The sequence below is a fragment of the Apodemus sylvaticus genome, chromosome 12 (assembly GCF_947179515.1).
Source record: "Apodemus sylvaticus chromosome 12, mApoSyl1.1, whole genome shotgun sequence".
NCBI classification, from domain to species: domain Eukaryota; kingdom Metazoa; phylum Chordata; class Mammalia; order Rodentia; family Muridae; genus Apodemus; species Apodemus sylvaticus.
In genome coordinates, this window is record NC_067483.1 from 37,701,017 (window position 1) to 37,728,440 (window position 27,424).

General features: G+C 48.4%; 2 protein-coding genes across 5 annotated transcripts in view; one reads left to right on the forward strand and one right to left on the reverse strand.

Moving 5' to 3' along the window:
* Positions 1 to 429: 429 nt before the first annotated feature.
* Positions 430 to 19,156, forward strand: Eif2d (eukaryotic translation initiation factor 2D). 2 transcript variants are annotated; one of them, XM_052200343.1, is made up of 15 exons: positions 430 to 687; positions 1,504 to 1,694; positions 2,974 to 3,057; positions 3,458 to 3,548; positions 4,579 to 4,686; positions 6,566 to 6,780; positions 7,348 to 7,465; positions 9,571 to 9,616; positions 10,229 to 10,332; positions 10,434 to 10,583; positions 10,890 to 10,979; positions 11,996 to 12,091; positions 13,675 to 13,795; positions 16,554 to 16,728; positions 18,982 to 19,156. In XM_052200343.1, exons 1-15 carry the CDS (start codon positions 632 to 634, stop codon positions 19,047 to 19,049), a joined length of 1,713 nt encoding a protein of 570 aa, XP_052056303.1. In that variant the 5' UTR covers positions 430 to 631; the 3' UTR covers positions 19,050 to 19,156. The 2 variants fall into 2 exon arrangements, with proteins under 2 accessions (XP_052056303.1, XP_052056304.1); XM_052200344.1 differs by lacking the exon at positions 18,982 to 19,156 and having other exon boundaries at positions 16,540 to 16,631.
* Positions 19,157 to 22,731: 3,575 nt separating this feature from the next.
* Rassf5 (Ras association domain family member 5) overlaps positions 22,732 to 27,424 on the reverse strand; it is a 66,798-nt gene continuing 62,105 nt past the window's right edge. For 2 of the 3 annotated variants that reach the window (XM_052200082.1, XM_052200083.1), the window contains 4 exons: positions 27,101 to 27,211; positions 26,006 to 26,303; positions 25,415 to 25,530; positions 22,732 to 24,160 (listed from right to left, as the gene is read on the reverse strand). In XM_052200082.1, the coding sequence (XP_052056042.1) occupies positions 24,008 to 24,160; positions 25,415 to 25,530; positions 26,006 to 26,303; positions 27,101 to 27,211 (678 nt within the window). In that variant the 3' untranslated portion in view covers positions 22,732 to 24,007. Of the gene's footprint in view, positions 24,161 to 25,414; positions 25,531 to 26,005; positions 26,304 to 27,100; positions 27,212 to 27,424 lie in introns of those variants that run through there. The other variant, XM_052200084.1, reaches the window with a different exon arrangement.

Sequence of the window (27,424 nt, forward strand, 5' to 3'; positions counted from 1 at the left end):
TTGACTTCTCTCCCCCCACACCCACACTCCCGCGTGCAAATTAAACACCAAGGAGGAAAAAAAAGATCCCAGCTGAAGCCTTTAGTTTACAATACCATGTAAAGATATGAATAAATAAAAGCCTTTAAGCATTTAACATCATTTTTAAAAGAGGAAAAAGGGGCATTCAAAAAACCTGCACGTTTAATAAAATACGAATTCAATTAATTGTGTGGACTTGACGCATGTCGAATAGACTGCAGACTGGCAGTTTCTTCTCAACGCCGTATCTAAAGCGGACCGGGCAGAAAGAATAGAATTAAGACGCTGTTTGCACAGCTGGCGTCCCTAACTACAGACACACAGGCTTTAGCTACACCGGGTAGGAAGTGGGAGACCTGGGGCGGAAGTTCCGGAATCCGCCCCGCCCCTCTCCACCCGGCGTGCGTCAGTTCCGGGACTAGGGCCGGCCAGCATCTGGGCTAGGGCTGTAAAGAAACGTGCCAGGGTTCCTAGCCGGCTGCTTTTTGGCGCCGAGTCCTCAGCATGGCTGCCCCCAGGGTTGAGGGCCCGGGAGCTGCCACACCCTCGTTTTGCTGACCGCCTCTGGAGTCTGTGCTCTTCTTGTCTTTCCTGGGCTACTCCAGCAGACATGTTCGCTAAGGCCTTTCGGGTCAAGTCCAACACAGCCATCAAGGGATCGGACAGGTGAGGGAGAGCCTACTTTTGCTTATCTTAGCGACGCCCCTACAGAAGTAGGGCTGCACGTGGAGACCCCAGGGAGCCAAGCAGGGATGTTAGAAACATTTATGAGGATAAGGTATGGGGGTGTCTCTTTTATCTTCCAGATGGTCTTTTGGACAATAAATAAAGTTGAGTTAGCTTGTACCGGGTTCAAACTAGGTTATGTGGAAGATGTGAAATGAGGGAATACAAAATCCCTGTGGAGCTTCCCGTCCTCCACGGAATTTAGAGCCCATGGGAGAACGCAGGTGGTGTACTGAAACTAAACGTCTAGGGGGAAAACGCCTTAACGGAGAGACCGGTGCTGTGAGGAGGCAGCGCATAAGGAAGCTGTGGTAAGGAGAGATGTTAACTCTCCCTTTTCAGTCAGTGTCATAGACACGGAAAGCTCCACAGGGATTTTGGAACCAACTTTCTCTAGGTATCAGTCTTGGTGCCACAGTAGCCTTTTAATCAGAGGTCGACAGACTGCCAACCAGTCTAAGACAGGAGTGGGAAAGGAATGTGAGGTCATCTGAGTTTCCAACGACTTTCCAAAGACTAACTTTGATTGTTGAGTGAAAATAAGTGTTCTGATGGAACGACATGCCCAGGAAGTTGTGAGAATAGATGAGCTAATGAGTGAGACAGACAGTAGGCTTTGGAAAGGCTGAAAACGGGGCATCACCAACCAGGCAGTCTTTCTTCTGCCTTTATGGTTTGTATTGTCATGCCGAATGTCTGCATTTATTAATGTCCATCAAGAAGATTCCATTCCTTGTGTTGGTGTGTTTTCTGCAGGAGAAAACTCCGGGCCGATGCGACAGCTGCTTTCCCTACCCTGGGAACAGATCAGATCTCTGAACTGATACCCGCGAAGGAGGAGCTAAGCGTTCTCAAGTTGTATGCTCACAGAGGGGATGCGGTGACTGTGTACACGAGTGCTGGTAACCCCATCCTGTTTGAACTGGAGAAAAATTTGTATCCAACAGGTATGGGAACAAGATGAAATGCCCAGACTACAGTCCTTGGGTGACATGTTATTCTCTGTTTATTTGGCTTGGTATTTATTTTTTGTTTTCCTCCATTAAACATGCCTTTTCAAGTAAAATACACACAGAATTTCCCAATACTATTCCTAAGGATCTTTTCAGATCTAGTGTTTCTAGAACTGACCCTTTGAAGTCCAGAAATCACCATAAGAGGGAATAAAAAAGTTTTGAGATAAAGGAGCTTGGGGTATTGGGAAAGTGCTGACGTTGCAAACGATGGGATTTTAGAGCATACAAAGAAGATATCGTGTAAACCGTCTGTAAAGGCCTTTTCTTTCTTTTTTTTTTTTTTTGTTTTTTTCCGAGACTGGGTTTCTCTGTGTAGCCTTGGCTGTCCTGGAACTCCCCCTGTAGACCAGGCTGGTCTCGAACTCAGAAATCTGTCTGCCTCTGCCTCCCAAGTGCTGATATTAAAGGCGTGCACCACCACTGCCCGGCTGTAAAGGCCTTTTCTTAACACAGTGGAGAAAATGTAGGCTCAGCACTAAGCTGCGACAGTCACACATTTCACGGTGTGGCTGATTTGCGCTGTTTTCCTAGTAAGAGTTCTGCTTTTTTTTTTTTAAATCTTTGTCATAGTCTCCTTTCTCTTTTCCATAGCAGCTGACACCTTTTGTCCCTCAGGGCTTTTCCTTCAAGGTTGTGTTACTGCAGCAGTGAAGACGGAGTCTCCATAGGCCCCGATCCCAACCCTCCTCCAGTTCACTGCTGTGTCTGAAGACAAATACAGCCAGTTTCTTTCTTGTAGGAGTTTGTTTAATTACTATGAAAATGACTCAAATTTATAAATAGCAGAAAGATTCAACCTTTTTTACAGACTGGGGTCTGTAAAAAACTGTTTTATACAGTTTTGGGGTCATTTGCTTTTGAAGTCATGCTTGGAAGATGGATAGTAGGGAACACAGGCACCGGAGCTTAGAGCCCATAGTTTCTGCCCCGGATTTTAGTCCACTGTGGCCATTTTCTGCTGGTAGTCCTGAGTAGCCACAGGTGCTGCCAAGTCTCAGCAGCTCCCTGTTCCCAGGTGTCAGTAGGGCTCTGCTTTCTTCCTGAAGGCAGTCTCCCTGGCAAGGCCTTTTGAACCTCTTTAACTTTGAACTGCGGTGTTTTTGTTTTTCTTTCTGAATTCTAATTAAAGTGAGCACAGTGGTTTGGTGTTTCTAGATCTCCAGCAGGGAGTGCCTGTTACTAAGTGTTTTCTGGGTCTCTTTTGGTACAGTGTACACACTGTGGTCCTATCCGGATCTTCTCCCAGCCTTTATAACATGGCCTCTGGTACTCGAAAAACTGGTCGGGGGAGCAGGTAAGAGAATTTTCTTGTATTCCAGTTATTGTTTGAAATCTCTTCAGTAATTATCTGCCACCTTATAAGGCTACTCATTTCTTGTGTTCTTATGTTGAAAACTGTATCCACTTCGTGTGTGTGTGTACACTTGAGTTTTTCTGGACATCTCTGACTCTGTTGTAAGCCATTTGAGTAGTTTATGGTTTGCCACATGTTGTACTTTGAATCATTAGGGAACTTTCGCGCATAGAACTTGGTGCTCTTATCTGTGAGACCTGAAATGGAAGGTTGATTCTAAGGTTGCTATTTTCATCATGAACGATGTAATTGATACATGTTTCTTTGTCAAGCGGATGGCTGTGTGATAAAGTAAAGCATGAAAATGACATTAAGTAAGTTCTATTTTTATTTGCTACAGATTTGATGCTGCCAGGGGTAGTGGTGCCCCCTACTGGTCTGCCTCAAGTACAGCAAGGCGACCTCTGTGCCATTGCCTTGGTGGGGAACAGGTACTATGTCAGCCTTTTGTGTGGTGTGTGTGTGTGTGTGTGGGGGGGAACAGAGAGGTACAGGGGAGGTGGAGGAAAATGACTGCTTCCAAAGCACATGGATCAAGAACTGAAAGAAAAAATAGTTTCTCTGGAAGGAGCAGATTGAGGGCCCTTGGTGGATTGTGCAAGCCTGTGGAGAGCCTACAAATCTGATAAGCATAAGATGTTTGCTGCTGCTAAATGTTTAAAACTTACTTTAGCGATAACTTTAGATGTATAGAAGAATAAGAGATGATACAGAGGTCTGGTACCACACCAGGACTTCCAGCATTCTGCAGGGGCCACATCCTATGGGACCCACTGTAGTTACCACAGCTAAGGAGTGTTTTCTTGTCCTAAACTGGGAAGAGGCTGAAACATACGCAAGTCTTTCAATCTGTGAAGCCTTGGTTTGGTTGTTGTTTTGTTTTGTTGTGAGTACATTTTCCATTCAAGGGTCCAGTCTGCAGTACCACAGTGTGCTTAGCTGTCTCTTTAGCTTCCTCTCTAGGTAACATTCTCTTGGCTTTCATCATGTTCATTCCCTGCCATCACTACTTTTTTTTGTTGTTGTTGGTTTTTGGATTCGTTTTTTTCGAGACAGGGTTTCTCTGTGTAGCCCTGGCTGCCCTGGAACTCACTCTGTAGACCAGGCTGGCCTCGAACTCAGAAATCTGCCTGCCTCTGCCTCCCAGAGTGCTGGGATTACAGGTGTGTGCCACCACCACCTGGCACTGCATCACTATTTAATAGCTTTATGGAGACATAATTTACACACATAGAGTGGACCTGTCTTGAATCCATGGCCAGCCAGTTTTTAGTATGTTCATAGAGTTGCCGAGCCGCCATCTTGCTGCTGCTTTTTTATGCCAGGGCTTCATGCCTGCTAGAAGGGAACTGTGCCCGACTCAACTGAACGGGTCCCCAGTTCCCACTGCTCCTTTGAAAAGAAACCAAGAGTCATTGTACAGACAGTTTGGCCTGACCTCATGCCTGCCTTCCTCCCTAGAGCGCCCGTCGCAATCGGAGTGGCTGCTATGTCCACAACTCAGATGCTGGCTTCAGGCCTGAAGGGGAAGGGCATCTCCGTGCTCCACACGTATCAGGACCACTTGTGGTGAGTGCATCATTCCTTCTGGTTACAGAGAATGAGGTGGGTGGGAGTGGGAGCATGGCTGGAGGGAAAATGAACCTGAGGTTCAGAAGTGCAGGGCTTTGTCCAGGTGCATCCTCCTACAACTTGTGGACCCCAAACTTCCGTCTGCTTGCCAAATGTGCGGAAAATACATTTTTCTTTGTCCAGACAAGAATCTGGAGACAACTTTGGTTATTTTCTAGGCCTGGAATTGTCTCAGACAATTGCCCTAGGCTTAGGAATCGTTTGCCCTATTCTGCACTGTGGCGATGTCCGCATAGTGCTAGCCCTCTGGCTTTGTCCATTATGTACATTTTAGACATCATTTGGTCCTGGGGCAAGTGCTTCTGAATCCGGGTGGGTTGTCAGACAGCAGATGGTAACTGATTACGCTGTATAGAATCATGACTCAGAATTCTTATCATGGAACTCACGTTCTGGCTATAACAGTGCATGTGCCTACAGTCCAAGCACTCAGGAAGTCCACCCTAGCACTTCTCAAGTTTCAGGTCAGGTCAGCCTGAACTATGTAGTAAGAGCCTGTCTCACCCTTCCCCTCCCCTTAGCTACTCCACCCTTTCACCCCCCATCCCCACCCTGGGCAAAAAAAATCCCTCAAAACCCAAAAAATACAGTTTACTGCTTTTGAGAAAAACATTTATTGTTTGAAAAGAGGGACCTTAAGCAGATAAGGAGCTCTGAAATGGATCGTTACAGTAGCATTTACTGATGTAACCCTGGGCAAAGGACATGAACTTTCTGTGTGCCCTGCTCTGTGGCATCACGGTTTTCCCTGTCTTAAGGTTGAGGAGTACGCCATGGTAATCTTGACTCTGCACATTAGATTGCATTCGTTTGAACACAGAGTCCATGGGGTTTATAGTTCAGGTATTTGTATTGTGTTAAGAGACTAAACCCTGGGTTTATAGTTCACCAAACTGGTAGAATCTTAATCATTCCCCTTCCCTCCCTCCCTCCCTCCCTCCTTCCCTCCCTCCCTCCTTTCCTTCTTTTCTTCCTTCCTTCCTTCCTTCCTTCCTTCCTTCCTTCCTTCCTTCCTTCCTTCCTTCCTTCCTTCCTTCCTTTCATTATAGCTCAAATTAGCCTCAAATTCACTATGTAGCCAAGGATGTTTGATGTTTGAATTCCTGGTTCTCTTGCCTCTACCTGCTGAGAACTGGTATTATAGGTATGCACCACTATACCTGGTTCTTTTGTTTTGTTTTAGTTAGGTTTTCTCTGTGCAGCTCTGGCTGTCCTGGAACTTGCTCTTTAGGCCAGACTGGCCTCGAACTCACAGATCTGCCTGCCTTTGTCTCCCAAGTGCTGGGATTAAAGACATACACCACCACCACTCAGCCCATATTTAACTCAAGGTGGTTTATTGGTTTTTGCTCTTTGGAGGGAACATTTTTAGAGGTTTATCTTTAACTGTCTTCTTTTTCCTTAATCTGTTATATTGAGAATTGACTCAGAGCATTGCCAGTTAGCAAACATCTTACTGCTAAGCTCTTCTGAGAGCGAGCGAGAGAGAGAGAGAGAGGGGGGGGTGGGTGGGAGGGAGGAGGAGAGAGGAGAGAGACCATGAGAGTGAGCAAGAGAGGCAGGAGGGAGTTTTGGAAGCAGCTCAAGCCAGCCTGGACTCTGCAGAGGACAGGCTGTCCTGGAACACTGCAGGCAGAGGACTTTTCTAGCCCCAGAATAATTGAGTAGAGCTGGGGTGAGCACACAAGGCTTGGCTGCCTGGGTTCTTCTGCTCCTTGGCTCTGCTGACTTTAAACATTTGACATGACTCTGCCCTGAGCAGGGTGGGCGAGTGCTGTAGCTACTGCTTGGTGTTTCTGACATCAGATTTTTCCAGGCGATCTGGAGACAAGTCCTCTCCACCTGCCATTACCCCACTGGATCCCACAGATAGCTGCGAAGAGAAGGAGGACCTTGGTCTGCACGGAAACCTGAGGTGCCTGACCCTGGAGGGAAAGGAGGAGAATGGGCAGGTTCCTCCCCCAGACGCCTCTGAGGACACCAGCTCTGGGGCCCTGAGCCAGGATTCCTTGGATGGCAAGCCCCTTCAGGGTATGGCTCTGGGGTGAAAAGCCCTTGCCTGCCTTTCTTATGAGAACGGCATGGCTGTTCTAGGAGAGGAGGCAGAACCCTCTGGGTGTGCAGTAGTTCTGTACTTCTTACATAAAAATGCCTCCATGTGCCTGCCTGGCTGTCTGCCGTGTGGATAGTTTCCAGCTATGAGCCCCTCAGGCTTCTGGTCCTAACTTCTCTGAATGAATGTGACACTGTGGATTTGGTCCTTCCTGTGGGGCTAACCCTTATAGAATCAGTGCTCAAGAGTCTGAAAGGGGCCCAGTGAGAAGGCTCAACAGGCAGCAGGTAAAAGCATTTGCTGTGCTTTTACCCAGAGCTAACCCTTGGGGGAAGGAGCGGAGAGCTGACTCCGGAAGCCTGTCTTCAGACTGCCACACTATATATAGTATGTGGGCACACACACAGAAGCCTGCAGCCTGGGTGCTTTGGTGCCTAGGGATGGGCTCCACTGAAGCCAAGGTGACAGAGGGGCCAGCAAGTCTGCAGTGTGCCCAGGCCGTGTGCGAGCCTCAGGAAGGATGTGGTTCTTCACTTTCCTTGCAGAACAAATGGATGAACTGTTACAGCAGTGCTTCCTGCATGCCCTGAAGAGTCGAGTCAAAAAAGCTGACCTCCCTTTGCTCACCAGCACGCTCCTTGGCAGTCACATGTTCTCCTGCTGGTACGGAAGGCACTGTTGGCTGGCGCCTCAGACAGACGCAGCCTCACAGTTGTTCTTGGTGGTAAAGGAAGACGGGTGGTGGGGGTGGTTGACTGACATGCTGTGGGAAGGGCAGAGCAGAAAGTCGGTTTGGCAGGTAAATTAGGTTCTTGGCTTTAAAACCTTCACTTTTATCCAGCGAAAGGATCCTAAGATTAAACTTCAAGCTCCTCTGACTGCTCTTCCTGCTGAGGTGTTTCTGAGCTGTCTCTTATGATTAGGTACCATGGCACACACTACAAGAGTCCCTGAGCAGCCTTTGTCCAGAAGCTTTCTGTAGCACTCCGCCCTTCCTGGGAGGAGACTAGGTATGAAACCTGCCTCGATGAGAACCAAGCCAAGCCGCAGGGAAAGGGGGTTGACTTTGAAGGTGGGGCCGTCAGGTTCAGCTCCCACCTCAGCAAACGTCACGAAGGCAGATACCATGTAGTCACAGCCTGACCTATACCAAGCACATGCCAACACTGTAAGCACAGGGCCTTTCTGAATACGCCACAACCTGGCTCTGTGGCTCAGCCTCTAATCCCAAGGCTGAGGTAAGACAGATAGGAGTGAATCTAAAGGCTAGCATGAGCTGTTGAGTGAGTTAGATCAGCCTGGCTTACAGGGAAACTCTGCCTTTAAAATAAGTGAGATAGCTCAGCAGGTAAGAGCACTGTGTACTCATATAAATCAATCAATCTATCAATCAAAGAATTAAATGAATGAATAAGTGAGTGAATGAATGAAATTACCTGGTGGCTTTGCCTTTTAAATAAATAAAGAAGCCTACAGAACAAACCAGTCCACTCCCGTTCACTCACAGCCAGCTCTGATTCACAGCATGTGGTGTGCTTTCTGAGACTCTTCTGGGTTTTTGTTTTTTTTTTTTTGATTTTGGTTTTTTCAAGATAGGGTTTTTCTGTATAGCCATGGCTGTCCTTGAACTCAGAAATCCGCCTTCCAAGTCCTGGGATTATAGGCATGTACCACCACCGCCTGGCGACTCTTCTGGTTTTGAAAGTGGTAATTAATCCAATCTCTTACCATCTACACATGACTTGTTTTGTTTTTTGTTTTTGTTTTTTGTTTTTTTGTTTTTCCGAGACAGGGTTTCTCTGTGTAGATCAGGCTGACTTCGAACTCATAAATCCACACCTGGCTCTGCCTCCCAAGTGCTGGGATTAAAGGCGTGGGCCACTTCGCCCGGCTACACATGACCTTAAGGCATCCGAGTCTGCGGTGCTGTTGATACCCTTAGGGTTTTGTCTTGCCCTTGATGGATTGGTTGCAAGTGACTTGGAAATGGGCTTCTGCAACTTTTTCTTGGGCAGGTCTTGATGGGTTCTAGAATGGTCTCCCTGACAGTCCCACAGCTACCGAATGTTCTGTTTTGAGAGAAAATGTAATTCCTGAGGAGAGAGAAAAAACACAGTTTTCATTAGGTACCCCAATTCCCCAACTACTCTAAAATTGCTTTTACGACAGGCATCAGTAGACTGTTTCTTTGAGGAGGCAAGTAGTAAATAATTTATTTTTCCACATGTCATTGTGGTCACTGTTTTAGGACTACTGTGACTATAGACAACAGATAGGGTGTAGCTGGGCTGGTCGGCTCCAGAGTGCAGTTGGATAAACTCTGGTGTACATAGCTCTGGCTTCCCTTCCCTTGGGGTGAGCTTGCTCTTGGTAAGGCTCACTTTGAAGTGGAACTTGTGTGTGAGGGGACTCTGAAGCTGTGTCTGCTTATAGTGGTCACTAATGACATGTGACAAATGTGATTTAAATTACATTTAAATTAAAGTTCAGCTCCGCAGACACAGTAGGCGTTTCAAGTGGTTCATGGCCACATGGATGACTAGTGGCTACCATATTAGACAGAGACGTTCCATTACCTCTGACTAGTTCTGACTCAGAGCAGCCTGTAATCCTTGTCCGTCTCTGATACCACAACTGGGCAGAAAGCTCTAGAATGGTGGCCTCTTTGGACTATTCGGGAGGGAACCACAGCCCGAGAAGGTCATTTTGTGTCAGGCAGGTACTAAAACTTTTTGTTTTGGTTTAACTTGCCTTTTTATCTGTCCTAGTCCTGAAGGACAGCAACTGGATATAAAGAAGTCGAGCTATAAAAAGGTAGGCGCCTGCACCTTCTGTGCATGTCTACACGCATGCACAGTCATGTAGATTACATGTGATGTAGATGGATATGGAAGCCCTGTAGACAGGCTCAAGCTAGCTCTTACAAGCCTTGTGATTTTAGGTGTGATGGCAAATAGTGAAACTCTCCTCGGGCCAAAGCTCTCTCTCTTTGGCTCCTTTCTACCTGATTAGAGTCTGACAGCTTTACCAATTAGTTTAGCGGCTTCTTTTTTAAAAATTTATTTTTAATTATGTGTAGAAGCATGAGTGCTGGTGCCAGAGGAGGCTCCCGGAGTTGGGGTTATAGGCAGTTGTGAGCCACTGAGCATGGGTGCTGAGAATCAGACTTGGGTCCTCTGCAAGAGCAGGGTGAGCTCTTGCCCACTGGGCGCCCAGGGTGAGTGCTTGCCTGCTGAGCCGTCTCTCCAGCCCTCTAGTAGCTTCTTGCTCCTCAAGTTCCAGGAATGTGTGTAGTCTTTCGGTTCCTCGTCTAATGGGAACCAATTGGGTCACAGTGCTCCAGCCCCCACCTTGCAGCAGACCTGGCCCTCCTGGTTGTTCCTGGGCAGAGTCAGTGAAGTCCCCTATGCTGGCCTCTCTTCCCAGCTCTCTAAGTTCCTGCAGCACATGCAGCAGGAGCAGATTGTCCAGGTCAAGGAGCTGAGCAAAGGGGTGGAGAGCATTGTGGCTGTGGACTGGAGGCACCCGAGGTAAGTGCAGGGCCTGTCAGTTGGCTTAAGGGCAGTGGCCACAGACCTGGACTGCCAGGCACTGGTGTAATGTGTGCTTCTGTTTTCTCTGCTGGGTTCAGGATCACATCTTTCATCATCCCCGAGCCTTCCCCGACTTCCCAGACTGTCCAGGAAGGTAGCAAGGAACAGCCTTATCTCCCTCCAGATATAAAATCCCTCTACTGTGTCCCAGCCAGCATGACCCAGCTCTTCCTGGAGTCTGGCCACAAGTGAGTTTTGGGGAGAACCCCTTGTCTCCCTACATGGTCTGCCTGCACTTTCCCCTCATCTTGAGTCTCGTTTTCCTGTGACTGGCAAACCTGCTCTGCCATCTTCTAAATGCAGTATCACACCTCCCTTCCTGGGGTAAGTGACAGTAGGCCTCTCAATCTGCAGCTGCACTTCACGTAGCCCTGCTTGCCCCCCTTAGGGAAAGCAGAAAAGGGAGGCAAGAGCCACGGAAAGTGCCCTGCTAAGCAGGGAGAGTGAATGCTTGCAGTTGGACTAACTAACCTCTGGTCACTTCTCTCTCCAAGGAAGGGGAGCACCCTTGAGGGCAGTGAGGTCCGAAGGATCATCACTGACTATGCCAAGAGAAACAACCTGGTGGATGCAGACAACAAGAAGTGAGTGGCATCAGCATCAGATCAGGATGCGCTCTGGTCAGTCGGGTCTTCATCTCTACAGACAGGGAGTAAAGGATGAGGGAATGGGCTGGCCAGAGAGCTCAGTGAGCAAGGCCCTGTCTGCCACATCTGATTGGCTGAGGTCAGTCCTCAGTACCCACACGGTAGAGAGAACCAACTTCTGCAAGTTGTTCCAAGTGTGCACCTGGCATTGTGCACCTGTTCATGGAGACAAATACATAAATGTAACTACCAACTTCTGCAAATTGTTCCAAGTGTGCACCTAGCATTGTGCACCTGTACACACAGACATATACATAAATGTAAGAACTTTAAAATCAAAGGATGGGAGGATTCTGGCATGGAGAGTGGACAATGACAACAGCTTAGGAACAGGCAGGTTCAGTGTTTGCAAACCGTGGGCCGTTGCCTGTGGTTCAGCTCAATCACATGGTGTGAGCATGGTCCATAAGCTGAGGACACACATCTCACGGGTGTCTGTTACCTGATGTCCAAGTGCATGTGGTTATTGTCAGGAAAAATGTGACCTTGAAAAAGTGTTAATCTAAGTCATTGTGGCTTTTTGCTATGACTTTTCTTTATAAATGGTTACAGATGGCATACTACTAGCCCTGAGTTACTGCTTTAGCTCTATGGGCCTCTGGGGTATTATGTAACAGCTCAGTCCATGTATACATTGTAATGACCATAGCTATAGCACTTACAGCCTTCCTTCCTTGCTAGTCAGTTGCCTGAATCAAGCGTTGAAAGCTATGCTTACACAGCAGAACTGAGCCAAGAGTCCTGGTTACTCCTTTCCATATTTTCTTCCACCATTCTCTTCTTTGTCCTCCCATCGGTGGGCTGTCCTCCCATCGGTCGGCTGTCCTCCCCCCGGCCTCTGGTCCCACAGCTCAGTGATCTGGATGGCGCAGAGGGCACAGGCGACATGTGCTCTCACTTTGGTTGCAGTGGTTGAGTCTGAAATTGCCCCAATGCCTCTGTTTTCCCTTTAGTCTGGTGAAGTTGGATCCTATCTTATGTGACTGCATCTTAGAGAAAAATGAGCAGCACTTGGTCACAAAGCTCCCGTGGGACTGTCTCCTGACCAGGTAACAGGGACCAGGAGTCCCTTTCAACCTTCCTGCACCTTAGCATCAACCACAGAATTTCAGACTGGTCACCACCATCTTCAGCCTGGACCTGTGGTGGAAACATGTGTGCTTGAGTTCAGCTCTCCAGTACCCTTGTAAAAGCTAGCTGTGGCAGATACATATTAACCAGTGTTGGGGAACAGAGTTCATTGGCCAGGCTGATGAGCTTCAGGTGCAGTGACAGATTTCTGCCTCAAAAACAAAGTAGAGAGAGGGTGGTTGAGGAACCCAGAATTGACCTGGACTCGACGTGCACGCATTCACAGACATCCATACCAAGTACGCACACACATGCCCATACAAATCATCATTATTTAAATCTGACTTTCCAAAAACATAAGCTTGACTAATTCTGATAAGGAGTGTTTTGGTGACAGTTTGAGCCATTATGTCATAGAAGAACTTGACAGAGAGAAAAGAAACATTAATTAGAAATAATAACTTCAAGAAAAGAACCACTTAAGGCTGGGGAGTTGTCTCCAAAGGAAAGATGCGTGATATTTTTTTCTGTAGAACCATGGCTGAAAATAATTCATATTGGGGTCCAGCAAAGTGTATAGCTCATGCCGACTATCCCGCCATGTGTCTCTGAGTCTGTCGGAGCACCGCCTTGTTTAGTAAAGGGTGAGGTGCTCTGTGCTATGATGGCAGAGTTGAGTTGGCTTTCTGTTTTTGTGTTTTGTTTGTTTTGAGACGAGCTTACCACGTAGCTTAAGTTGGCCATGAATTTGTGTCGCTGGGTGCTGGGTGCTGGGTGCAGGCATGAGCTACTGTAGAGTTAGTTGTTCTATAAAGATATGTTATTATTATTATTACAGGTTGCTGGGAGGTGGCTCAGTGGGTAAAGCATAAATCCTTGAGTGAATTCCAGAACCCAGATACTGCCAAGTGTACCTCTGTAATCCAGGCCCTTCTATGATGTGATGGAGACAGACATAAGAATCCCTGGCAGGCAGCTCATGGGTCAGAAAATCTAGTATCTCCAGCTGTGAAAAAATAGGGACCTTGTTCCAAACAGTGAAAGCTGAGGACTGACTCCTGAGGTGGTCCTTTGACCTCCACATGTGCACCATGCCATGCAGGTGCCTGCATTCATACACGCGCACGCACGCACGCACGTATCCACTTCATACACACACAGACTGTTAAGTAAAAAATGAATTGCTAGAACATGTGACACATGACATAGCATGTGGAGGCTGTAAGCAGGTAGGGAACATTTTTGAGATAAGTAGTAACCTCCTAAAGCAGACAACAGATTCCCAGGAGGCCAAGCAAGTGGAGAGTTTCCAGGTGTTCAAGTCACTGTTGTGCCTGTTTGGGAGTCCGTGGATGTCAACTTTGGCTACACTGTTGGGGGGCTTTGAGCATTGAGTTCATTGGTCTGTAGTTCCGTTCCAGGTGGTGTCAGTGCTTGTAACTTGCAGCCAGATTACAAATCAGTGTGCTACAAAAACTTGCACCCAGTGCTCATGGTTGAAGGATGCAGAGAGATGCTGTCTGTTGCCTTGACCTATTTATAACTCAAATTCTCATTTTAGGTGTTTGAAAAATCTGCAGCCTGCCTACCAAGTGACATTTCCTGGTCAGGAACCCATTCTAAAGAAAGGGAAACTGTGTCCAATTGATATTACCCTTGCACAGAAGGCTTATAATAAAAAGGTAATTTAAAAAATCCTGGGGCTGGGGCTGTGCAGCTCAGTCAAAGCATTTGCTTAGCCTATGCTAAAACCTTGGGTTCCACCCCTGTCACCACCCGGAAAAGGAAGATCCAATGTTTGGTAGCTTAGTTTTCCTGATAGGGTCTGGTTTTCTGATATGATTGGAGGCTTTGGCTTGGAAGAGCCATGCTGTGTGCCTGCACTGGTCCTGGTGAGAGGTGTCATTAAACCACCCCTCCTGCCCTCTGGAAATGGATACTAAGAAGCATGCTAGCGCCTGTTTGAAAAGTGAATACTATTTTAGTTTGAGCTTTCCCTTGGTACTGCTTTACAGGTCCCCATCTCTTACAGTCTACTTCTAGGGCCTTGCTCAGTGAAAATAGCTGTAAAAATTTCAGCTTGTGAACACAAAGTTGTAGGGTTATAACTGCCCTCAAAATGTGTCGAATGCTGTCCTCTGCCAAAGGAGCACCCCTTAGGTGGAGGAGATGGACAGAGGGAGGTGCTTGAGCTCCCAGCTTGGGCTCCAAGCAGAGAGAGAACTTGGCCAGATGTGTGGTTCTGGGCTGAGGCTTTGGAATTCCAATGTGGCCTTTTCTCATTTCTTGACCTCATGCACCTTACTGAACTTCCCAGTGCCTCAGTTTCCTTGTGTGAAGAATGGAATTAATACCTGCCGTGTGCCCCTCAGTGATCAAATGAGGCTGTGCCTAGGCGAAGCACTTTGCAGGAAGTGGCCCCAAGGGAGAACCACTCATGCTAACCTTCATCAGCAACAATCCCAGGCCAAGCAGCACACCAAATGCTCATAATAGAACTGTCCAAAACTGAAGTTGGTGCTTTAGCATGATGAGTTGCTTTCTGGAGGGCTGCATGTAAAGCGGTTGGGTTGGGTGGGTTGGGTTGGGTTGGGTTGCATTGGGTTGGGTTGGGTTGGGTTGGTTGGGGTTTTTTTGTTTTTTGTTGTTTTGCCACTTGTTGAGGAAGATGCAGTCAGGGCCTCATGCATCAGAGAGGAGACTGGCTTTCTAACGTAACCTTTAGAGCCTCTTTGGGTCTAAGAGTGTGTCTGCAGTCCCCTGCAAGCACACAGCTTTTCAAAAGACACTTTATAGCAGCCGTTCTCAGCCTACCCCTATAGTGATCCTTTACCATCTCACTGTTTCAGAACAAGAGGAGGATTGTAATTTTCACTTACTTATATTTAATTTTGTATGTTGTGGGTGTTTTTGCCTTATGCATGTTTGTGTGCCATGTGTGGCTTGGTGCCTGTGTAGGTAGGAAGAGAGTGTCAGATCCCCTAAGACTGAGGTTACAGACAGTTGTGAGCTGCCACGAGGGTGCTGGGAATTGAACCTGAGTCTTCTGGAAGAGTAAGTTCTTAACCACTGAGCCATCTCTGCAACCCTCGATTGTGGTTTTTATTACTATTTTTTAAAGGATTTATTAATTTCTGTATTGCATCTGGGTTTTTTATCTGCTTGTGTGTCTGGATATCACATGTATGCAGTTCCCATGGAGGCCAGAAGAGGGCATCAGATCCCCTGGAACTGGAGTGAAAAGGTTGTGAGCTGCCCTGTGGGTGCTGGGAGTTGAATGAAGCTAAGGTCCTCTGGGAGAGCAGCAACGCTAACCACTGAGCTGTCTCTGCCGGAGTGTGACCTTTAGAAAGCTCTGCTTTCCTTCTTGTCCTGACATCACACTCTTCTCATTTGTTGCTAATGATGGAAAAGCCATGTTGTTGACTAGCTGTGTGATCTTAAGGGACTGTTGTCAGGTACAAATATTTTATCATCATCATCACCATTTTTATCACCATTACTGGGGTTGGGGAGAGGCTGTGCCTGCTTCAGTGCATGTATGGAGGTCAGAGGTCAGCTTTGCAGTTGGTTCTCTCAGTCTCCCTTTACAGGGAGGTCGCCAGGCTTGTGCAGCGAGCACCTGTACCCACAGAGCCACCTCCCCAGCCGTCAGTGTCTTCTTCAGTTGAGGTGGTACTTTTGTTTTTATGTTTAAAATGGCCTGGTGGTGCCTGCCTCCAGAACCAGGATCCAGAAGGCAAAGCCAGGGGAATCCCCGAGTTAGACGCCAGCCTGGTCTATAAGAGACTTTGAAGCCAGTCAGAGAGACATAGCTGAGACTCTGTTTTTAAAAAATAAAGCAGTCCTTAACCTTTGGCATTACATACTGACATAGCTATATGTGAAGTGATCGGAAGTGTGGGATTTGTTGTAAAATGATGAAGGAGCCAGGAGTGGACGGGGTGTGGGTAAGCTCAGACTGCCCGTGAGTGCCCAGCTGTTGAGAAGGACACTGGGTGTGTATTGCATCACACTGCTGTGTCAGCCAGCATCGAGACTAGGTCTCCTAATGTAGCCTTGGCTGGTCTGGAACTTGCTTTGCAGACCAGGCTGTTCTCAGACTCACAGAGATCTAGCTGCCTCTGCCTCCTAAATGCTGGGATGAAAGGTGTATGTTGCCATGCTTGGCACCATAATGTTTTACTTATATTTTAAATTCTCCATGGCTAAAACCCCTTAAATATATGTCATAGGTAGTGTAGAATATCTGTTAACACATATATTGAATGAGGTAGAGAAGGTCATTTTAGAAACATGAAAGTATAAACTATTTGGAGAGAAAGGCACCAAAGTCCCAGGGATAGAGAACATCATGGACTGTGGGTGAAGTGGCTGCCGACAGGGCCCTTAGAGCAGAGGACATACCGTAAACACCCACTGTCAGCTTCCTGTCCTCAGGTGACTGTGGTCCGGAACTTGGAGGCCTATGGCCTGGATCCATGCTCAGTGGCCACCATTCTCCAGCAGCGATGTCAGGCCAGCACCATCGTCTCTCCTGCCCCCGGGGCCAAAGACAGTCTGCAGGTCCAGGTCCAGGGGAACCAGATCCGCCACCTCGGCCAGCTATTGCTTGGTGAGTAACCCTTCTGAGAAGACACGCTGGGCGGCCTAGCAGAGATCTTGCGTCTGACTCACTGAGTCTGGCCACCTTACCTGTATCTATACAGTCTTTAGAGTGGGTCTACTTCGCAGTGGTGCAAGAGACAGGCATTCCATAGAAACTGTACTTCCGGTGTTAAAGTTTGGACTCTTCCAGAACTAGCATTGGCTAGACAGTGATGAAATGCTAGGTAGTGGCAGCAAGAGTATCTCCCCACCCCTACCCTCATCAGTCATGTGACCATGTGGGGAAGCAACCAGCCCACCATATTATGCTGCGCCTCTTAGCTAAGGTGTACTCCAGCTTGCCTGGATTATGCGCCTTCTCAATTTGCCATATTCTCTCTCTTTTTTAATTAAAGTAATTTTATATGCGCATGGGTGTTTTGCTTGTATGTATGTCTCTGCACCATGTTGTGCCTGGTGCCTTCAGAGGGCAGAAGAGGGCATCAGATCCCCTGAAACTGGAGTTTTAGATGTGAGCTGCAGCTGTGAGCTATCAGGTACATTCTGGGAATTGAACCTGGATCCTCTGGAAGGATAGTAAATGCTCTCAACTGCTGAGCCATCTCTCCAGCTCCTCAGTTTACCCTATTTTCAACTTAAAATGGGTGTGTAATGGAACATGACCTTATCAAGGAGCAACAGACTGCATTCATGCGTACACAGACACACTCAGTCTGAGGCAGAGAGCAGATGAAATAGTGTTTGCCCCGATCTTGCAGAATCGCTGCTCTCTGCCTTCATCCTCGTCCAGGTTCTTAGCCTTCCCCCTGATCTCCCCCTTCTAGAAGTCATGTGTTGAGCCCAGCGTGCGGAGAGATCTAACTCTTGCGTACTGTTGCTGGGCTCTGAATCTTTTTATTCTTTTTTTTTAATTTTTAAAAGATTTATTTATTATTATTATTATATGTAAGTACACTCCAGAAGAGAACATCAGATATCGTTACAGATGGTTGTGAGCCACCATCCGGTTGCTGGGATTTGAACTCAGGACCTTTGGAAAAGCAGTCACTGATCTTAACCGCTGATTCCCTCTGGGTCTTTTTAGCTTCTTCTTTGTCCTTCATTTAAGTCCTCCAAAGTTCTGCCTCTGTCAGCTTTCTAAAGTAAATATAATCTCCCTATGCAGTTGCTCTGTAAAGCCCTTGCGTCTCCTCTGTGCCTTCAGGGATAAGGTCCTGAGGGAGGAGCCAGCCCCTCCCACCTGCCTTGTTCCTCCTGGGCTTTCTCTCTGCCTTCCTCCTTACACACCCCACCCCAACTCCAGCCATTTCCTATTGTTCCTGGGCACTTGACAGCTCCCTGCTTTTGCCTGCTGTCCCCTTGCCTTGTGTGCCTCACAGCCCTGGTCTTGTCTGTCCTCACAGCGGGCTGGCTCAGCTCAGGGGGATGCCCATTTCCCTTTGACTGTGGTAAAACTTACTGGCATTAGTGCTTCTCCATTGTGGTGATGTTTCTGATTAGTGTCTAATCAGACACTAGGTTTTTTCTGTAATGTCTGAACCCTCTACAAAATAGAACTTGAGCTAGACCTTGTGTTTTCATGCCTGTCTCACAGTCGGGACTGGCACATAGCACATGCTTCATAAGCAGAGTTACCTCATGCCTACGATTGTCCACAGCAGTCCATGCCCATCACTCAGCTCCTTTATGTGAAGAGCCCATGTGGTGGCTCAGGTCTAAGAAGAGACCGAAGGAAGCAGATGACCGTGCACCTGAACAGACCTAGGCCTTCTCCTTCTCGGTGCCCCTTTGGGGTTGAATGGCCTGCTCACGGGAATTGCCCAAGACTACTAGGGAAAACAGATATTTACATTATGATTCCTAACAGTGGCAAAATTATAATTATGAAGTAGCAATGAAAATAATATTATGATTGGGGGTCACTACAACATGAGGAACTGTATTAAAGGGTCATAGCAGTAGGAAGGTTGAGAACCACTTCTCTAGATGGTAGCCAGCAGATATAAACAACCAAAATACACCCTTCAACCTCAGTGTGTAGTAAATGATCCAGCTGAGAAGGTGTCACCAGAGATGAGCTTGAACAAGATGTGGAAGGCATGTCATGTATTGGAATACCAGGGACAGCAGGGAGGAACACTCTGGGCTTAGAGGTTAGGGAGGGGCAGGAGGTTACAGGGCCCAAGGGACATGGGAAGCAGGGATGGGCAGTAGGGACTTGGGACCAGGCTCGGCTGAAGATTTTCTTTTTGGATTGTAGAAGAGTATCGACTCCCGGGAAAATACATCCAAGGCCTAGAAAAGGCCCCCAAACCTGGCAAGAAGTGACAGACTCATTTTATGCAGTGGATCTCATGGGAACCCAGGTTCTGAGCTGGTAACTGATATGAGCATTTTCAACTTTTGCAAATAAAAACTCTAATTCTTTACTGAAAGCTTTTATTTCGAATCTAAATCTGAATCACTCTTACGTTTTACTTAGTGAAAATGTTCATGTGGTTTCTGTGATTAGTTCCGTGCTCTGTGATAGAAGCAGGGCAGCCCGTCCAAAGAACAGCAGGCAGAGCGCTCCTGCTTCTAAAGCCCCTCTACCAGATAGACCCCAGCTCCCTACTTACTGGTCCTACAACCTAATTAACCTCCTAGGCCCTGCCCTCTTGTCCCTTCCTGCCTAGGGAGGGTTTGTCCCCTAGAAAACAGCCTGGCTATTTCTCTGCCATCGCTCACAGTAACAAAAGGAATTATCTCTAAGCTGCAGCAGATGTTAAGCCAGTAGACATAAGAACAATAAAAACACAGAACATGGGTTTCTATGTGACCCTTCTTCTTCCCCAGCTGTTTTCAGAACATACCACCAGTGGCTAAGTTTGTGGTGGGACTCTAAGATGGTAGCTTTGCTGTCATGAAGTCTCAGATGAAAAATGTCTTCCTTAGCCCCAGCCTCTTGAGCTTGGGTTGATGGGCAGGCTCCTCAGTCTGCAGAGGACTCGGACTCCCTAAACTGACTGCACAAGGGAGGCCCTGTGCTCATCTGCTCACAACCGAGTTAGTGGATGCCAGAAGTACCTGCAACCATCCCTCATTCCACCGTGCTCTGTGCAGGTCGTTTCTCTGTCTAGCTCTCAGTGGAGACAGTAATAAGCTTGTGGATTTTACCATTAAGAAAGAATTACCTTTTGTATTTCTCATCTTTTTAAACACTGAGATAAAAGAGGCTTGCTCATCTAATGTCCACCAAATAACCCATTTGAGACCTGGAAAGAAGGAAGGAAGGAACGAAGGAAGGAACGAAGGAAGGAACGAAGGAAGGAAGGAAGGAAGGAAGGAAGGAAGGAAGGAAGGAAGGAAGGAAGGAAGGAAGGAAAGAAAGAAAAAAAAAGAAAAGAAACATAAAGAAGTGTTCTTGCTGTGAACTCAAGAACAGTCCCTTTCACTGGGAAGTAAACTTCTTAGTCGCACTGATTCTGTCTACATGGACATGCACATATGAAACCTGGAAGTACCTTCTAGATGGTCACTCTAGCGGGACCCTGCCACAGCCTTTGCACAGCGTATCTGCCTCTGGAGCAGTCTGACAAGTGTCCTTGTCTAGAGCTGTGCTGCCGACTCCCTGCAGAAGATGCTACACCCGTGAAGGACATTTGCTCTCCACTGGGCTTCGATGGCCCTCTGCTGCGCCCGTGTCTGTCCTGGCCTGTGCTGGCCTGTTTCTTCCAGGAATAGTGATACATTAGCACTGAATCATCTTCCTATCCCCACTGTGAATAGTGTGGAGATGTGTAAGAGGGTGGAGCAGAGTCAGACTAGAAGGAATTCTCTTATGTATCCTCATTAGCCATTTTTGTTTTCTTTTTTGAGAATCCTCTTGTTAGTTCCTTAGCCCATTTTTAAAAAAATGGGTTGTTTGCTTTTTTTAACTTTTTGGTTTTTGAGTTCTATATTTCGAATTTTAATCCTCTGTCTGATGTGTAGCTGGCAAAGATTCTGTCGTCTTCCTTGTCACTTGATTGTTTCCTTAGCTGGTGGCCTTAGATTCTGGGTATATGGAGTCCTATTCAGGAAGTCCTTTCTCTGTACCTGTATCTGCAGGAACTGACCTATGTATGTTTCTTCCAGCAGTTTCAGGTTTCACATTTAGGTCTTTAATCTACTGGCATCAGTTTTTTGCAAGAGAATGGAGTCAGATGATAGGCTCTAAGTCTGGGCAGATGGGCCAAAGCCTGGTGGGTGGAGGCTGGGTGCCAGGGGTGACCAAGCTAGGCTGATACACTGGGCATGGGACCAGGTAGATTTGGGGATTGGGTAGGATGCGTGGAGTCGGCAGGCAAACCACCCGGCTGGACCCTAGTACAGCGCGTGCAGGGCCAGGCTAGGCGGAGGCTGGATGTTGGCTAATTCTTTAAAACATTGAGGTATAAGCCAGATGATACCTTTATAATGGTAGATACTTTTAATTCCAGCACATAGGAGGCAGAGGCAGGTAGATCTCTGATTTGAGGGCAGCTTGGTCTACATAGTGAGTTTCAGAACAGCGAGGGATGCGCATGTGCGCGCGCGCACGCGCACACACACACACTTGTATACATGAGGAAGTCAGCAGCAACCTTGTATGGGCCCCAGGAGATCTAACTCAGACCTACAGGCTTGGCAGGAAGCACTTTTTACCCACCGAGCTCCCTCATCCGCCCTGTGACTGGCTAATTTTAAGGGTGCGTGGTGGAGAGGAGCAGAACTGCATAAGCTTTGAAGAGCACCTGTAGCCTGCAGCACGTGCATTGTGATACCTGGGCAGCACGGGAAGGTAGGTGGTGATTTTCCTAGTTAACTTTATGTGGCTATTTCTTGAATTTAAAGAGACTTCTTTGCTGGAAATCAGAGGGGCCAAAATGCAGGCTGCTTTGGGACCAGTTCAGCCCTCTCTGCAGTTGAAATCGTCAATGACACATTCACGTCATCATTGTAATTAACTCCAGAAGAGAAGTGCTGCTTGCCTCTGTGTCCAGAAAGCCCCTGGTCTTTCTAACACTAGCATGTGGTATGCTGTAAGTTCTCTCCCTTCTCCAGCACTGGAGAGATGGAGAAGAGGGTTTGGACAGTTTTCTCAAAAGCATTTGAATGGTAGGTAGCCTTTATTCCCTAGCTCAATGTAGAAGAAAACGTAGCTCTGCCAAGCAGTGTGCCTGCGGTTGCCCAGTCCTCCTCTCTCCAGCCCACTCTCCTTAAGATGGTGACGTTTAACAAGGACGATTCCATTGTGAATTGTTTTTAAGGTAAGCTTTTATTACTCATTAAAAAACATATATAAGAAAGACATTTAGAAAGAAAATATCCTCAAAAGAACACCCACAGAGCAGGAATACAACCATAGAAGGCACTGCCAGCAGTCAGACCCCCTGAGACTGAAGGAGTCCACGCTTTCCAGAGGCTCAGCCGCAGTCGGGGTCCTGGGTCTAACTGTGCTTAAGTCTGAATCTTAGCATCTTCTGAATAAACACTTTTTCTTTATATATAGCTATATGCCTCTATGTGTATATACATATATGTATGTGTATGTGTGTATATACACACACATACACACAGATTTTTCTTGTTAAAAATAAAAAGCCATCCGTGGAGGGAGGTTCTCAGCAGCATTCACAGTGTTTGCAGCAGGAGCCATGCCTTCTCCTAATGCTGCAGACATGCAGGATGAAGGAATGACTCCATATGCCCCTGTAATACACAGCAGGAAGGGGCTTCTAGGGGGAGCTGTAAGGCTGAGCCTAAGGCGGCTCATGGTGCCTTTGCAGCTCTGAAAATGATGCACAATTTGAATGACAAGGATTTGGCATTCTTCAGGAGCAGTGTGCCCTTAGTCTGGGCTGGGAGGGAACTTTTAGGCTACACGGAGAAGCTTGGGCTTGAAACCACCCCAGGAAAGGACGTGAAAAGGCAAGCACAGCATGAAAGTGGTCTCCTCTGGAGGCTCGATTGGAGCACGGCTCTAACACAGGCCCTCTTAAAGGGACAAGTTTTGTTTTGTTTTTTCCTCTGTATGGAGTGTCTTTGCAGTCCTGCTACTCTGGCTGTTTTAAGTTTGAACTAGTCAAGACTTGGAGTCATAATATGATGCTGTCAGTGCAGTCTAATAACTCGCATCGCCAAAGCCTGCTCAGGAAGCTCTTCGGCAAAGAGGCATGTGATCGTCTGTCAGCCTGTGCTCTGAGGCTCTGTCCTGGGCTCTGTAGCACCATTGTCCGCTTCCTGCCCCGGGCAAGCCGGCAGGAGAGCATCAAGCAAAGTGCCCCGCTCTTTTCTCTGCCAACAAAAAGGCACTGAAGTCACCAGGGAAGTCAGGCCCACCGGTTGGCTCAGTGTTGCGCTGTGAGCAGATTGTGCTTCCCACCAGAAAGAACTCCAAGTTGGAGAACCATACCACCGGAATCAAAGCTACTACTCAGGCGACAGCCAGCTGGAGATCCTAAAGCCCGAGGTGGAGGTGGAGCTGAAGGCCAAGGAGAGCCGCCCAGGCCCCCACACAGGCGCAGGCCACAGACAGCTTGGATGTGCTTCTCTGGAATACTTTCTGGCAACTCAGCAGGAAACTAAAATTGATACGTGGCTGGTTTCTCTTTGGTAGAAACCCATAAGGATGACAACATTAAACTAAAATTTTAATATAGCAAACATTAGACAGAGACATGACTGAAATAACACACAAATGTGCTTATGTCTTTGGGTTTGCATGCACACAGCCTGCTGGGTAAGAGAAGGCCTGGTCAGGCTGTAGCTTCTGGAGATCTCAGGCTGACCCTGAGTGTCTAGTACTAGCGAAGAAGAGGCACCTTGGGGAAAGGACAGTCCTTTCGTGAGCATTTTCTTGCTTTATGCCACACTGGACCCTTAAATTATACTATAGTGGGGGGGAAAAAACCTGAAGAATTGAATCCAGAGAAAGAACACAGGCTCTGAAACCTTTCTCTCCTTTTGCCGGCTGGTGGTTGATTGGAGTTTGGTGACCAGAGAGGCAACTATTTGGTTTCTGAGAAGCCAGCAGACTGAGCAGGGGAAATACTGGTCATTCCACGCAAGTTCTGTTCCCAGGCGGAGCTCTCCAGAGCCATGGTGTGGTGGGTCAGCAGGAATCGAACCCTGCATTGACACCTGTGGATGAGACTGCCACATCTATTAACTGCTGGGCAGGCACAGATGGACCCACCAGAGGTGTCTTGACAATAACTGTAAGTTCCAAAATAATTAACAGTAAAATAAATTGGAGGGCACGGAGAGGACAGGAAGTTGGCTGGCTACCCAGGCTTCCCCTGGGACTCCCGTAGCGCCTCCTCCAGTTTCTGACGGAATTTGTTGTACTTCTTCTGCAGCTGGTGGAGCTTGTCCTGCTCCTCTTTTTCCAGGATAGTTAAGAAGTTCTGGAGTTCAGGAATGGAAAAGGCATCCCACTGTGAGGCGGGGAGGAGGAGACAAGGGGAAATGGTTACAAGTTGACACGACAAGGGCCCTGCTGCTGCACAGTGAGCCAGCCATGCATGCTTGTCAACCAGAGAGGCCATGAATGTCATTTGTGTACGGTACACGACGGTCACATCAGCCACAAATGGTCACGTCCTGCCACCTCGTAGAGTTCCCAGCCTGTACGCCCTGTTTTTATAGAAGGAGCCAGCAGCACCTGAGGTCTGTCCTCACTTGTGTTGGATGTGCTCTCCAGAGGCAGGTGGAGGACACCTCTCCTCAGCTGTGTGACATCAGGTTTCAGACTCCACCCTGCCGCCCACCTTCTCATGAACCAGTATCCCGAGCATACCCTGGACACTTCTCAGCTGGCTCTAGCTGGTCAGGCTGATGCCTCCACGTGGGTGAAGGGACTGAGACTCCAAGCTTCTTGGGTACAAGGGAGTATTTTACGGTGTGCCTGGTTTAATCCCCACACTAGAGGATAATAAGACACCTGTGGCCCACAGAGAGGGTGGGGAAAGCAGTCATGGGGCCAGCATACGCAGAGGACAGACGACCACTGCTCCAGATCTCCCAACCCCAGGCCTGTAACCTGTAGAGTGCACAGGCCTGCGGCCCGCAGAGCACACAGGCCTGCAGCGGGACCCTTTCCCTAACATGTGCTTCTGTAGACTCAAGACCACGGTAGGTTGTCCAGGTTGAAATGAGTGTATCTGCCCTGATCCTCCAAGACTCCATTGATAACCCCCCACCTCCAAACAACAAGAACAGTCCCGCTCTGAGCTGCCCCACCTCCTCCTGTCACTCCCTGAAGACCACATCCCCAGTATTCTGGCTTGGAGGATTTCTGCCTGATCTGATGCTATTTTTGCCAGGAATCTGACACTGGTTAGATCCTTTTGGAGAAAAGTCATTTTAGGAGAGAAAAATGGTTCAAAACTGTCTAGTAGGGATGAGGGTGGGGCTTGCTGGGCTGTAGGGCAAAACTAGGTGGGGCTTGGACCCAGTCTCTGTGTGTGACCCCCACCCCCACACTAGCCCTGTTTCCACAAAGCAGATGAAATCCTTTCCACGGGCTTTGCTGTATGCAGGCTGTAACTTGCTCCCCTGTGATCGCCCATTGATGATCCTGGGTTAAGCACTGAGCCTCTGGCAGGCTACAGCCCCACCCACACTCTGCAGCACCCATCTGCCTTCACCCAGCCGGCCAGGACTGGTTTTTGCAAAGGGTCTAGACATACCTCCACCTCTCCAGTTTCATTCTCCTTTAGCACAAAGCTGAGAACGTCGGTGTCAGGCCCAGCGAGCAGACGAAGGTAGAGAGGGCAGTCGGCAATGGAGAGCTTCTGGAAGAGCACTGCAAACAGAAGGAAGGGTGGGCGCTCATGGCGCATGAGGGTGGGGTGGGGCCTGGGCTCGGGAATGCACGGTGCCAGGGAACTGAAATAGTCATGGTTCTTCTAACCTGACAAGGCAGTGGCAGCTCAGAGCCTTCCATCCGTTCCTGCCATTGGAGAGGCTCGGCCTCCGTTCCCATACGACAGAGTTTAGCCATGTTTTCCATCTTCCAAAGGAAGAGGAACAGTGGCCGGACTCCTTCCCATTATAGAGATTAGGAGACGAGCCCAGGGCGCGTCTTTCCTGAATGTGCATGGGGCTGGGCACAGTAGGCATGAGCTGCCTGGGCCTGCCCAGAGTCCATGAATCCTCACACCACATACACGGCTATAGGCCTGCTGCCCGGAAGCCCACACTTCCCGCCCAGGACCGACAGTGCAGCTTAAGTGCCTGTGCACATCAGCAGACTGAGGAAAGGCCGGAAGCCCTCGTACCTTGTCCATCCTTGTGTATCCGCTTAAAAAGTGCAAACTTCTGTGGGTTGTCCACAACCATGAACTTCTTGAGCAGCCCCTGGATGACCTCACTGACAGTGGTGGTGCTGCTGATATGTAGCTGCTTGATGGCGTCAAGTGGCAGGTAGAAGGATGTCCGCTTGTCCGTGGTGGCTGCCGGGTTCACTTCCTTAATGGCATCATAGATGGACTGGGGCCGGATCCCGGCAGGCACCGTCACTGGCCGCCGGAGTTTCAAATGCACTTTGATGAAACCCGTGTAGGTGCCATCTTCACTCTGTAAGTGGGAGGCACGTCTTGCCTGATTCTGTCTGCCCAGTTCACTCTGGGTTGTGAACTACAGAAGACCTGGCAGTCCACTCCAGCCAGCGTGCCCGAGTGCCTTCCTGAGTCTCCCATCTAGAGGTGCTGGAGGTAGGTAATTCACTCTCCTCATGGGCCAGGAGGTCTGGCCAGTTACTAGAGAGGATTGGTGGGGTCGGGCTTCCCTCACAGGAAGTTTAGCCCAGCCACCCCAACCCTTTACCAGACAGGTGCCAATGGCCTTTGTTGGGTCTCACTCTAAAGACAGAGCCTGCAGCCTCCTCTCTACCTCTGAACTTGGGAGGTGCAGCATCAAGGTCCTCAGAGATCCAGCCCAACTCTGGCCTGACTGATTCCATTTTCTGAGGCTCCTGAGTCACTTGGAAGCCCCAGAGAGCCAGTTGCTGCCAGTCACCAGCAGGGGGCAGGGCTCTCCTTAGTACTACCCCTTAAAGACCCTGAACCCGTCAGGTCAGGGGCTTTTACCAGTCTGAGCACTGTAAACTTGACAGGCAGGAACAGCAGTTGCAGATTCCCAGGTCAAGGTCTTCCTCAGGATCACCCAAGCCCTCCTGTCACTGTCATTTAATTCCCCCGAGATCTTTCCAAAGAGCCAGAGCGTGAATGGAACAGAGGTTGTATCTGGAGTCTATTCTAAAGCCCATTCCATTTCTCTGGGTCCCTGAGGTCACAGAAAGCTGGGCCTGGACAAAGGAGCGTGAGCTGCAAGGGGACAATGGATGTTGGGTAGGGATCACAGGCCCTGCTTACCAACTTCATGCCCAGGCAGTGCTTCTCCCTGCTGTTATAGCTGTCAATCTTCTGCCTGATGTCCTGTATCGTGGGTGGGTGCTGTGTCTCCTCCACTGCCTTACAGACATTCTGGAACAGACAAGGGACAATGTGTATAGTGGCTCTCAGGATAACAGGGCAGTAAGTATACCTCCAAAATGGCCCTCGGGCTAAGACATAAGGACATACTGGCATGAGCAGTAAGAGGCCAGCCACTCAAATCTCTCTCAGCCTCAGGCTTCCTTACCCCAGACTGGCTGAGAGGCCAGTGTCCAAGTGCCCCACACCTAGGCACTGGCCATG